Source organism: Zootoca vivipara, chromosome 10, assembly GCF_965207765.1.
Source record: "Zootoca vivipara chromosome 10, rZooViv2.hap1.1, whole genome shotgun sequence".
In the NCBI taxonomy this organism is placed as follows: Eukaryota; Metazoa; Chordata; class Lepidosauria; order Squamata; family Lacertidae; genus Zootoca; species Zootoca vivipara.
Window position 1 is genome coordinate 35,303,095 of NC_142593.1, and position 12,664 is coordinate 35,315,758.

The 12,664-nt window shown below is 41.7% G+C and overlaps 1 protein-coding gene across 5 annotated transcripts in view; it reads right to left on the reverse strand.

Moving 5' to 3' along the window:
* The window catches only part of LHFPL2 (LHFPL tetraspan subfamily member 2), a 101,910-nt gene that overhangs the window by 8,224 nt on the left and 81,022 nt on the right, over positions 1-12,664 (reverse strand). For 4 of the 5 annotated variants that reach the window (XR_015945999.1, XM_035099593.3, XM_035099592.3 and 1 more), the window contains one exon: positions 8,801-9,580. Coding sequence is in view for 4 of the 5 variants with exons in the window: in XM_035099593.3 (XP_034955484.1) it covers positions 8,801-9,230 (430 nt within the window). In the remaining variant the exon portion in view is untranslated. Of the gene's footprint in view, positions 1-8,800; positions 9,581-9,815; positions 9,875-12,664 lie in introns of those variants that run through there. The other variant, XM_060280247.2, reaches the window with a different exon arrangement.

The following is a 12,664-nucleotide window of genomic DNA, read 5'->3' on the forward strand; positions in this document are numbered from 1 at the left end:
CAAATCCAGAAACGATCCCCTTGCATTTCCTACTGAAACAAAGGAGTGTTTGCCTGTCAAAAATGCCTCTGAAGAAAGCAGAAATTGGCCAAATGCATAGCTGCCAAGTTATCCCTTATTTTAAGGGATTTTCCCTTATGCTGAATAGGCTTCCTCGCGAGAAAAGGGAAAACTTGGCAGCTATGCAAATGAGATCAACGGAGCGTCAGTGCTTTTGACAAGCAAGGACCATGCTGCATTATTAAAACGAAGGGAAAACATAGAAAACAGCTGAGAAAGTATTTTGTCTGTTTTCTTGTCATTTAATTGTAGAACTGGAAGGAACTTTAATGGTCATTTAGTCCAATCCCCTGCAATGCCTAGCAGTTCGAAAGCATGTCAAAGTGCAAGTAGATAATAGGTACCGCTCCATCGGGAAGGTAAATGACGTTTCCGTGCACTGCTCTGGTTTCGCCAGAAGCGGCTTAGTCATGCTGGCCACATGACCCGGAAAAACTGTCTGTGGACAAACGTCGGCTCCCTCGGCCAGTAAAGGGAGATGAGTGCCACAAACCCAGAGTCATTTGCGACTGGACTTAACTGTCAGGGGTCCTTTACCTTTTTTTACCTGCAATGCAGGACTCCAATTAAAGCATCCATAACAGATGCCCATCCAATTTCTGCCTAAAAAACCTCCAATGAAGGAGAGCCCACCATTTCCCAAGGGAATCCATTCAATGTCATAGACAAGATACTGTATTTGGATGGACCCAACTATACATGTGACACACCCATTCCTAAAAATGCAAACTTGATATAGATAGCTACCTGTATTTAAATGCAGTAACTGTCACCCCAATCCTAGAATTCAGCTACCGGTAGATTGGTAAAGAAAAAGCATGCGTTGTGTATGCAATATAACATTGTGCCACCAGATGGCGATGTGGAGTCCCGTTTTTTTCTACCTGTTTTTCCTGTTTAAATTTACAGTTATATCTCGGGTTGAGTACACTGCAGGTTGCATACTTTCGGCTTAAGAACGCGGCGGACCCGGAAGTGTTTACTTCCGGGTTCCGCTGCGTGCGCATGTGCAGAAGCGTTCTGCATGCTTCGCACATGGGCAGAAGTGCTCTATCGGAACTTTGCACATGTGCTGAAGCACCGCTCAGGCTGCATACTTTTTGGGGTGCAAATGGCACCCCGAAACGGATTGAGTACGCAACCCGAGGTACCACTGTACAATGGTTTAAACTGCGGCCCTCCAGATGTTTTGGCCTACAACTCCCATGATCCCTAGCTAACAGGACCAGTGGTCAGGGATGATGGAATTGGGAATTCTAGTCCAAAACATCTGGAGGGCCGAAGTTTGGGGGTGCCTGGTCTAGATCCAGCCCTAGATTTCAGCAACTTATTGGAAATATTCAGCTTCCTGAATTAATACTTATAAAAGACAAACTAGCCAAAGAAAATGACAAAATGTGTTGGAAGGATCTGAAACTAAAAGCCGCAAGGACTTGTTGGCAACACCAGGGTTTTTCCAGACTCTTTCCTAATTCAGTTGCACTTTACAAAAACTGTACTGAAATTGGGTTCTTGTTTCACCAACCCGAAAAACACCACATATAGCGAGTCATGGGCAGCACGAAAGTCATATGATTAATCTGTTATTCTTTCCTTTGCATGTATACTAGCAATTTTCAAATAGTTATCAGGTCTATCAAAAAGGATATCAATAATGCTGGAACAGTTTGCTGCAAAGAGCTTAATCACAGCTATCTTCTATCTTTTGCTAACAGATTTTTGACAGAAAAGACCTTTATCCTCTCTCCTCATTCAAATATTTTTAAAAAGGCAATCCACTGATGATTTATAGTGCAATCTTAGAAAAAAACCACAAGTATGCCCCATTTTGTTCAATGATACTTATTTCCAGGCACATGCATATAGGATTGCAGGTTCAACTGAAGCTAAATGTTATTTAAATCAATGGTATTTTCTTGTGAGTAAATGTAGTCAGGATTGCAATGTTAGCCCACAGATGAAGACAAGGAAAGAAGAAAAGACACTTCACAAACCTTGGCGTACACTGTCTTCATGACCATCACCTATACAGTGGTACCTCAGGTGAAGAACTTAATTTGTTTTGGAGGTCCGTTCTTAACCCGAAACTGTTCTTAACTTGAAGCACCACTTTAGCTAATGAGGCCTCCCGCTGCCGCTGCGCCACCGCCACACAATTTCTGTTCTCATCCTGAAGCAAAGTTCTTAACCCGAGGTACTATTTCTGGGTTAGTGGAGTCTGTAACCTGAATCGTCTATAACCTGAATCGTCTGTAACCCGAGGTACCACTGTACAAGTTCAGTCTTGCTCAGACTAAAAATGAAAATCACATGCAAAGTGTGTTGCCAAAAGGTTAGGGCAGCTGCTGCTTTTCCTGAAAGTTTTAGCTGCAGTCCTGTTGGCTGATCCTATGTTGTGCAGCATTTTCCTAAAACCATTCCAAAGCTAAACTCAAGAAACATTCCAATTTGTCTTGCCGAGTGGTCCTCCATTACTGTTCTACTACAGAGTATTAGCTAGGACAAGCCACCCACCCAGGTGCCTGAGTAGGGCTGGTTAGAAAAGTTTTCTAGCCTGCCTCTTCTGGAAACTGTTAGGATTGTGTTGAGCCTCAGTCTTGATCTGACTCCTCTTTCAGTTGACATGCCAAGAACGCGGAGGAGGCTGATGCATCACCAACTTGGCTAGAAAAACGATTTGGGAAGAAAGAACTGCGACAGAGGAAGCACGAGGAGGAACTGATTGAGCAACGACAAGAAGAAACAATATTATGGCCTCCTCTCAGGAGCTGTCTGCCAGCTTTCATCAGCTCAGGCCTTTCATCTCCTGCTACATATAAATGCATGTTCATTATATATCTTACGGGGAGACTGAAGTGCATGTCATACAATGACACTACACAGACCACTGCTTAGCCTGGAGTCTCAGCAAGCCCAGAGGCACAGGAGGTTCTAAGCTGCCCACTTTGCTAGGCATAACCTCAATCTGTAACAGAATTAAAATAGTTACTGTTAATGTACTAACTATCCTGTACTGCTTCTTGGGAGAAAAGCAATGACAAACCTAGACAACATCACCTTGCCTACAAAGGTCCGTATAGTTAAAGCTATGGTTTTCCCAGTAGTGATGTATGGAAGTGAGAGCTGGACCATAAAGAAGGCTGATCGCTGGAGGAGACTCTTAAGAGTCCCATGGACTGCAAGAAGATCAAACCTATCCATTCTGAAGGAAATCAGCCCTAAGTGCTCACTGGAAGGACAGATCGTGAAGCTGAGGCTCCAATACTTTGGCCACCTCATGAGAAGAGAAGACTCCCTGGAAAAGACCCTGATGTTGGGAAAGATTGAGGGTACTAGGAGAAGGGGACGACAGAGGACGAGATGGTTGGACAGTGTTCTCGAAGCTACGAACATGAGTTTGACCAAACTGCGGGAGGCAGTGCAAGACAGGAGTGCCTGGCGTGTTATGGTCCATGGGGTCACGAAGAGTCGGACACGACTAAACGACTAAACAACAACAACAATCCTGTACTATTTGAAATCGGCTCTACCATATTTCAATGCCTGATTAGCACATATACTTAGCATGAGCACACTTTTCCTCTTAGGCTCATCTCCTCTTCTCCTGCCCCCACCAAGTCTTTTCCCGAGCTTTAACTTTCAGCAGTCATGCTGGAACGCAGCCATCTGAATACAGGAACTCATGTACCATGCTGTTCAAAGTGCAAATGTACTTGAGACAGTGTCAGGATTTCCACTATAAACCAAACAGCCGTTTCCCAGAAATGTAGAATGGGCGGCACTAATGGGTAAAATAAAATAATAATAAAAACCCACCAAAAACAAACCTAAGTGGAAACTTAGCACAAAATAGGCACTTTAAATATTTTCGGAAAATATTTTGAGAGTAGTTTTAATATAAGCATGGAAACAACCTTAAAAACAACAACAACCTCATGTTATTATTTAATATGTATTTAGTTCTTTCAGTATATGTAGCACCTTCCAGAGTTTTATAGGCAAAAAACATTAAGCTTTGCGCCTCCAAGGAACTTACAGTCTAATATAATATAGAGAGAAATGGAGGGAGGAAAAAGAGAACCAATGGTAGCAAGGGATGAATGTGGGCAACTGCATTTAGTGTGCCTCTGAATCCCAGTTCCTAAACACACAACTGGATACTACAGACTACTGATATTTACAGGCGGAAAAGAGGAAGCTATTATTACAATCAATCCACTTAAAATTAATTCCCTGTTAGTATTTTAGGAACAAAATTGCTCAAACTCAGGTTTTTCAAGTAATTCACAGCCTTTTAAAAATAGTTCCTGCACTCGCAAAAGATGCACAAATGACCGCCTGTCCAGCCCCTTTTGTTTGTCAAGCAGCAGTTACTGATCTAATGATATGGTTGTGTTGGTCTAAGGCCCTTTGAAGCTGATGACTTATTCTTTCCTTAACAGTATGGCTTCTAAATGTTTACAAAATGAAGATTGCTGCTTCCCCACTTTAAGAACAGAAAGGAACTGTGAGCACTGGAGGATAACAGGAATCCCAAAAGGAACCTTTTAATCAGAAGGCAGATTATTTGCAGACAGACTCAAAAGCTCCTTGGCCTAAGATGTGTGTGGGCTCACTGTGACCTGGCAGCCCTACATGCTCATGCAGATGAAGGTCTAAAGCCTTAGAAGAACATTCTGTAATCTTCATTTTACACACCATTTAAGTCACAGCCCACAAAACTGGTCAGAAATTCAACAAACAACTTGTGTACAGTTTTCTTCTTCCCACAAATTCCAGGAAAAAGATTAAATATTAATCATCATAATTTCTGCAAGATTTTAAAGATAACCTGGGCAGTAATCCTGAGAGATCTACACTGGCTCCCAGTACGTTTCCGAGCACAATTCAAAGTGTTGGTACTAACCTTTAAAGCCCTAAACGGCCTCGGTCCTTTATACCTGAAGGAGCGTCTCCACCCCCGTCGTTCAGCCCGGACACTGAGATCCAGGGCCGAGGGCCTTCTGGTGGTTCCCTCATTGCGAGAAGTGAGGTTACAGGGACCCAGACAGAGGGCCTTCTCGGTAGTGGCACCCGCCCTGTGGAAGGCCCTCCCAGCAGATGTCAAGGCAATAAGCAACTATTTTACTTTTAAAAGACAACTAAAGGCGGCCCTGTTTAGGGAAATTTTTAATGTTTGATGCTGTATTGTTTTTAATATTTGGTTGGAAGCCGTCCAGAGTGGCTGGGGAAACCCAGCCAGATGGACAGGGTATAAATAATAAATTATTATTATTATTATTATTATTATTATTATTATTATTATTATTATACTAGGTAATTATCACTGGACTTAATCTTCTTCTTCTTTGGCAATCACTCGTAGTCAAGTAAAATTGCCTTCCATGAAAATGATCTTAACAGTGAGCCTGTAAGTGACTGTGGAGGCCAATTTTGCATCCACACATCCTTTCACAGTGCGGACATAGGTTTCCAGGCAGGAGTTGATCATGGTGAGTGTTTGCCAAGCATGCCTTCCTCTTAGCTCGTTTCTCCCTTTTGTCCTGAGTTTGAGCGTCTTCAAAACCCATGACACCTTTGGTAAAGGCTGTTCTCCAATTGGAGCGCTCGCAGGCCAGTGTTTCCCTGTTGTCGGTGTTTATACTAAATTTTAAAAGATTTTCCTTGAGAACACCTTTAAACCTCTTTTATTGTCCACCATTATTTTGCCTTCCATTCTTAAGTTGGGAATAGAGTACTGTAGTTGCTTTGGAAGACAATAATCAGGCACTCGAACAACATGACCAGTCCAACAAAATTGATATTGAAGAATCATTGCTTTGACACTGGTGATCTTTTCTTCTTCCAGTACACTGACATTAGTTTGTCTGTCTTCCCAAGTGATGTGTAATTTTTTTCAGAGACATCATTGATGGAATCTTTCAAGGAGTTGGAGATGGTGTTTATAAGTGGTCTTTGTTTCGCAAGCGAACAGTAAAGTTGGATTCTAAATGAGCATTTGGGTTTCCCTATGAATGTCCCAGTCTTCAAACACTTGGCGCTACAATTGGGAGAAAGCTGCGCTTGCAAAACTCAGGCGATGTTGGATTTCAGCAGCAATGCCAGCCCTTGTGGAAAATAACTGACCAGGTAGGAAAAGTCATTGACATTTTCCAGCACTACACCGTTAAGTTGGATTTGTGGCACTGCAGAGGGTTTTTTTGTCCTTGTTGGTGCAGCACTTTGGTTTTTTGGATATTGAGCTATGCTATATCCCACACCACCATTCCCCCTGTGCAAGGAATTGTCCCTTCTTTCCTCTTCTCTCCCGCATTCCCCCTGTTACTCACTCTCAAAATCTGTTCCAGAGGTTTAGGGGGCCTTCTGGAGCAGATTTTGGGGGTGCATTGGGTGCAGAGAGGAAAGTGAAGTCTTGATGTGTGAGAACTCTGCATATAGCATTGGATTTCTGAGTAAATATGTATTAGTTTGCCCTGTTAATTAAGAATATTCTAAATCAGGCACGTCCAACAGATCGTGATCTACTGGTAGATCATGGGGTGTTCCTGGTAGATCTTTGGCCACTCAGTGATCTACTCCCCCCCCCAAAAAAAGCTCTACAACTTTGGCTTTCCTAAAAAAGCTCAGCAACTTTTGCTTCCTAGCAAAAAAGTGGACCATCAGATTAAGTTCGACTATCAGACTGGGGATTCAGGACCCTCAACTGTTTTATATAATCAACTTTTGATTATGTTCTGTGTATATCGCAATGCTCATTCAGTTCCATTCATTCATATATTCAGTTCCATTCATTCATTTGCTCCCTAAAAAAAGCTCAACCACCTTGGCTTCCCCAAAAAAGCTCAACAACTTTGATCCATCCAACGACAGTGGGTAGATCACTGCCAGTTTTTTTACACTGTGAGTAGATCACAGTCTATTGGGAGTTGGACGTCCCTGTTCAAAATAACTGAAAGTGCTCGTACTTTGACAGCTGTTGGAAATGTAACATGGTAAGAAAGAGAGTACCATCTCTTTCCCAAGTATATACATAAAAAACCAATCAAAACGAGGACTACTTTTGCAAAATATTTGCACTTTACAGGAACAACTCTGAAAAACAAAACTTCATGGATGTATTTAAGCTAGGCTTCAATCCAGCTATGAGGGAATATTTTCATAGTCTTATCTGCTTCCAGCATGCTGACAGACTACTTGAACCATTTGCTTAAGCACTTTGCAAGAGGAAGAATTAAGAAACTTGTGCATCATGACTGTCACACACGTCATCAGCAGAACACTGGGCAACATTCCAGGTGCAATAGCACTGCCATGACAAAGCATCAGTGAACTCAGTAAAGAGTCATCTCGAGATTACTAATTCTGTAGCCACAACATAATTTACAAGTAACTAAATTTTTAAAAATTAGTTGCTTTCTATCTTGGATTCACATTAGTGATTGTTTTGTTTGTTTCTTTGTTTCAGAATGAAAGTACAACCAAAAGGGTTCAGATACAGAAGTGGTTCATTCTCTTATTTATAATGGTTTGTGGCTGACCCACCATTTTCTTCTCTGGTTTGTTTAGGATTCTCTTAAGAGAAAAAAGATGGTGGTGAGGAAAGATATGAATTGCTGGTTCATACATAATGTATTTAAATGGAATAAATAGAAAATAAGAACCTTCCCCTGTACACTCCCTCCCCTCACACCTTATACTTCCTTTCCTTGCTTCCTGGTTTGAGACAAATTAGTTTGCCATTTTGTGCTAGCCATACAGCTAAGAACTGGAATCAAAGATGAAATGGTGGTTTCTAGAACTATGAGTAGTATAACTTCAGCTTCAGCCCTGTATAACTGAAGGAGCGTCTCCACCCACATTGTTCAGCCCAGACACTGAAGTCCAGCTCTAAGGGCCTTCTGGTGGTTCCCTCAATGTACAACCAGGCAGAAGGCATTTTCGGTAGCCACACTCACTCTGTGGAACAACCTCCCGTCAAATGTCAAAGAGTTAAACAACTATATAACTTTTTGTAGACATCTGAAGGCAGCCCTGTTTTGGGAATGCTTGATGTGATTTTTTAAATTTCCCTCTGTATTCTTGTTGGAAGCTGCCCAGAGTGGCTGGGGAAACCCAGTCAGATAGGTGGAGTATAAAACATTTATTATTATTATTATTATTATTATTATTATTATTATTACAAACCATATTTGCTGATTCAAACTATGTGTCATGTTAAGGAGGAGGGTCTGAGGGTATCTAAACAGCTTCTCACACTGCAGAAAAGATATTGGTACTTTAAAGCAAACTGCAACATATTCATTCTTCTGAGAAATATCCAGAACACCTGCTAGCTATAAAGGAAACTTTAGCTAGTGTCTTAATTTTTACCCTGACCATATTCCTGAATAACAGACACTTTCTGATTTTTCACAAAGAAAAATAATTAACGCTGTGAGATGGAGGGATAGAGTCTAACCTATAATAACAAATTTCAGCCCCCAGATTCCAACAAGACAAGAAGTGCACCATTTACTGAAGTAGCATTTCTGAACGAAGGAACAATGATATTCCGCTACTAGTTTGTGATACAGTATATTAATTATAACATGGGCTTGTTAAATGCAGTCTTCTGGAGACTAAACTACTTGAGCAGGTCTTTACATTTTGCAGAAAGAAAATCTCGTTGAGAATGCGTCCTTATCCACATACCACAAACATATCCAATATGTTTCACTTTTTTTCCTTTTCGTACACTTACCTGCAATCCCTTGTAGCAGCCCACAGACATTAAAAATACTTTTCTTCATAACACTCTGTACACACATGGTGAAAACAGATACAAATGCAACAGCACAGAGTATCATGATCCCTGCGGCAAGGAAAATAGCCGTCGCTTGCCAGAACCCACTGGCAATCTCATTGAAGTTTTCAGCATAAGGGCCACAAAGCGTGTCGGGCATCGATGATTTCATGTGTGAGAGTCTGATGCAGCGTCCGTAGATCCCCAAGGTTGGACGAAACGGCTCCAGCGATCCTCCCATCCCATTGTCCATGCCCTCAGAATTCCCAGGTTTTGCCTTGCCAATCAGCCAATCAGCACTCATGAAGGCTATGAGCTCTGCAAATGCCACAACAATACTCAGGAGTGTCCACAGCATTGAGCGGCAAGTGACAATGACATGACACATATTGCTGCCCAAGTGCCTGCAGCCAAAGCAGTTCAGAGCCTGAAATCCAAGATAAAAAAGGATTGTAATAAGTATATATGAATGGAAATTAATGGTGGGGTATGATCCTGTTTCCGCTCAGCTCTTCTCCAATAGCAGAAATGGGAGGTATTCTCAGCAGAAGTTAGATATGCAACATTTTGCAGGCAGTCCATTCATTGATTCTGAACGTTTAGTTTCTCTTTCCTCCTCTTCCGTTGCAGAGCACTGAAGTATGTGTGTCTGTGTTAATAATATTCATACTGGCACATGACGTTACAATAGTGTGTGGGAGGCTCCAGAGAACAGCCTACTGGTTTGACATCACATACCTAAAAGAGAGAAAAGAAGAAGGGTGTGGGGGGAGAGAATGTTAGCACTGAAGGGAGAAAAAATGTTTTAACTATACCCCCACGGTTTTTGTGAACAATCCAAGTTTTTAAGCAAAGATCTAAATCAACATCTAATAGTTTTAACATCGGCTTGTCAAATGCAGTCTGCTGGAGTCTTTCCCAGTTTTTAACCTCAGCAGGGTTATTAATCTCCTGAGGCAGTGCCTGTACTTACAGTATCAGTTCCACACCATCCAATTTACCAGTTGTTTGTCGAAAGCTTTAAAAGTTTCACAGAAACTCCCAGGCACACCCATCCATTCAAACTCCTCCTCGGAAATTACACCCCAGGTTAAGGAAGATTGAATTGCCTCGTCTATGAGCACAAAGGCATAGTTCAATCAGAAGGTTTTTCTGTGGCTTTAACAGAGTATTTTATTTAGGCTTGACAAATTATAGGATGGCTTACGATCAGTATTTAAAGACAAAAATAGAAACTGTACAAAAATAAAAATCAACAGTGCACCAGAGAAAATAGGAGTAGGATAAACTTGATCTAATAGTGCAGAAGCTGGAGTGAATGAAAGGATCTTCCTCTGGCACTGGAAGGGTGAGAGTTTGTGCCAGGGAAGCCTCCCTGGGGAAAGCATTCCACAGACTGGGTGGCTAGAGCTGAAGAGTCCCCTTTCGCCACAATTGATCTAACCTTTGAAGGTGGGGCAACATATAGGATACGGGTTCCCAAACTGTGGTCCATGTACCAACAGTAGTCCACAACCATTGTTATAGAAGTACCCTGAAAGTTTTATCTTATCATTTGGACAGCTTCGTGTGGTAGAGTAGCACAATTATGCATACATACGGTAACAATGGACGTAGAGGGAATAGTTAATTTTGTTTGCACTACAGAATAAAGCCTGGTGTACTTGAGCAAACCAGAGGGCAGATTATGCATTTCTGCCACTGGAGTTACTAAGTATGTTTAGGCCCTGTAAATTACCTGAATTGGAGACCACCTGAGACCACTCTGAACTCCTTGAGCAAGAGAGGGGAGAAGTGTAGTCTAAATAAATAAGCTGTAGTTGCTCTTAAAGCAGAAACCATGCAAGGGGATTTCATCACAACAAATCATTCAGAGGTTTGCCACGAGGATCTAGTAAAATTTTTTGTACCACCCACCACCAAATACTAAAAAGGCAGCATGATCTACATCAATTTTCCATAATCCGTGGCCCTCTATATGTTGTCGAACTACAGCTCCTATTATTTCTGAACATTGGCGATGGTGGCTGGGGCTGATGGAAGCTGTAGATAGGGTTGCCAGACTCAATAGTGGACAGGACTTCTGTGCCTTTAATTGCCCTGCTCTCTTTTGAGTCTGGAAACCTTAAAGAGAAACCAGCAGAACCTTTGTTTAATTTCCAACCAGGCATCCCCTCCAGATGTTTTGGCCTACAACTCCCATGATCCCTAGCTAAGAGGACCAGTGGTCAGGGATGATGGGAATTGTAGTCCAAAACATCTGGAGGGCCGAAATTTGGGGAAGCCTGCTGTAGACCAATAAAATCTGGAGAGTGCAATGTCAGGGAAGGCTATATGACTTGGTGGATGGATGCTCTTAACCTATGCAGAGGGGAACAAAAAAAGGTTGATTAAATATAGGCACCAAATAATTTTATAATGGATGATGGAAAGTGAAGCTTTATTAGGGAGATGATTGGTGTATTTTCTTAATTTTAAAAGGGAATTAAACGTCCCAACCTTTGGTACACTCAAAGAGTGTAAGCAAAGAGCTAATTCAGTTCACAACTTGACTTCTGGCAGAAATTAAAGGACAAGCAGCGTTATTGTCAGGCAGACTGATGGGCATGTGGTGAAAACACACCCTCTGTAAATAGCAAAAGCTGGGAGATAACGTATCAGCTGCCAAAACAGCAAATTCTCTCAGCACGCCCCATTTCAATAATATACCGGAAGGAAGGAACTGTAATAATAGTTTCTTTTGACACTGCCCGTGCTATAAAAAGGAGGTGAAGAGTTTAACTCTTGCTCAGGAAGCAAAGGAATTAATATTTTCAAACATGGATCTGAACAAGTTGTTAGTTTGGAAGAGAAACACTTACACAGCTACTGAACTTGATTTGGTATAAGAAGAATAACCTGAACAGTTTTAGCAGAGAATTTGTTCACAGGAAAAAGCAAGGTTCATACTGACTTTGCAAGGTGTGGATGTCATTGGAATGCCGAAAGGAAAAGTAATAAAAGCATGAATCATCTATTATGAGCAGCACAAGGATAACAAAGTTGAAAGCTTCCAGATATGATTCAGCTCCCATCTAGTGTGCAAAAAACAGGGTGCACAAGCCAAAACCACGCAGAGGCTGAATGCACAGAACTGCCAGCATCGCACTGAGCCCCAGGAGCAGAGTGCACATGCAATATTCCCCACCCCTATGCCACAATCATATCAGGTGAGATCCTTAGGTGGTGGCAAGGAAAAAAATGATCCCCCTGCATTTTCCAGCTATGCATCCAGCAGCCTAGGCTCAAGCCATCATTTCTACTCAGGTCATTCTTGCTGGACAGCACACAGATCTGGCTAAGGAATGGTGGAATCTTGGCAGTTCTGGTTTCTCATGTTTTCTCATTTTTCCTGTTAACTTTGGTTTGCCCTATTTCTGTATCAAGTATGCATTTTTTTTAAAAAAGAAAAGAAACAAAAAGTCTTCTAATATACTAACTTTTGTAACCTTCTGCATGCCATTTTCCCCAATGTAATGCATTTTTATGCATTATGTTCACCAGTATGCACATTTTAATATGCATTTTTAGTTGAAAACTTGCATCCCAAAATTTGAAATGCAAATTTCATAGACAGCTGAGTTTCATTTTGTGCACTGGAAGTGTGAATTAGGTAGATTTGCATTAAAATGAGAATAGACACCATTCTTATCTCCCATTCCTAGCCTGGTGGCAGGCAAGTGGGTTCAACAGACAGGCTGCAGCTGGTGGAGTCATGCAGAGGCACAGCACAAGGAAATATTTCCTAGTGGGTCACAAACTCATTCCAAGTACAGTACTGTA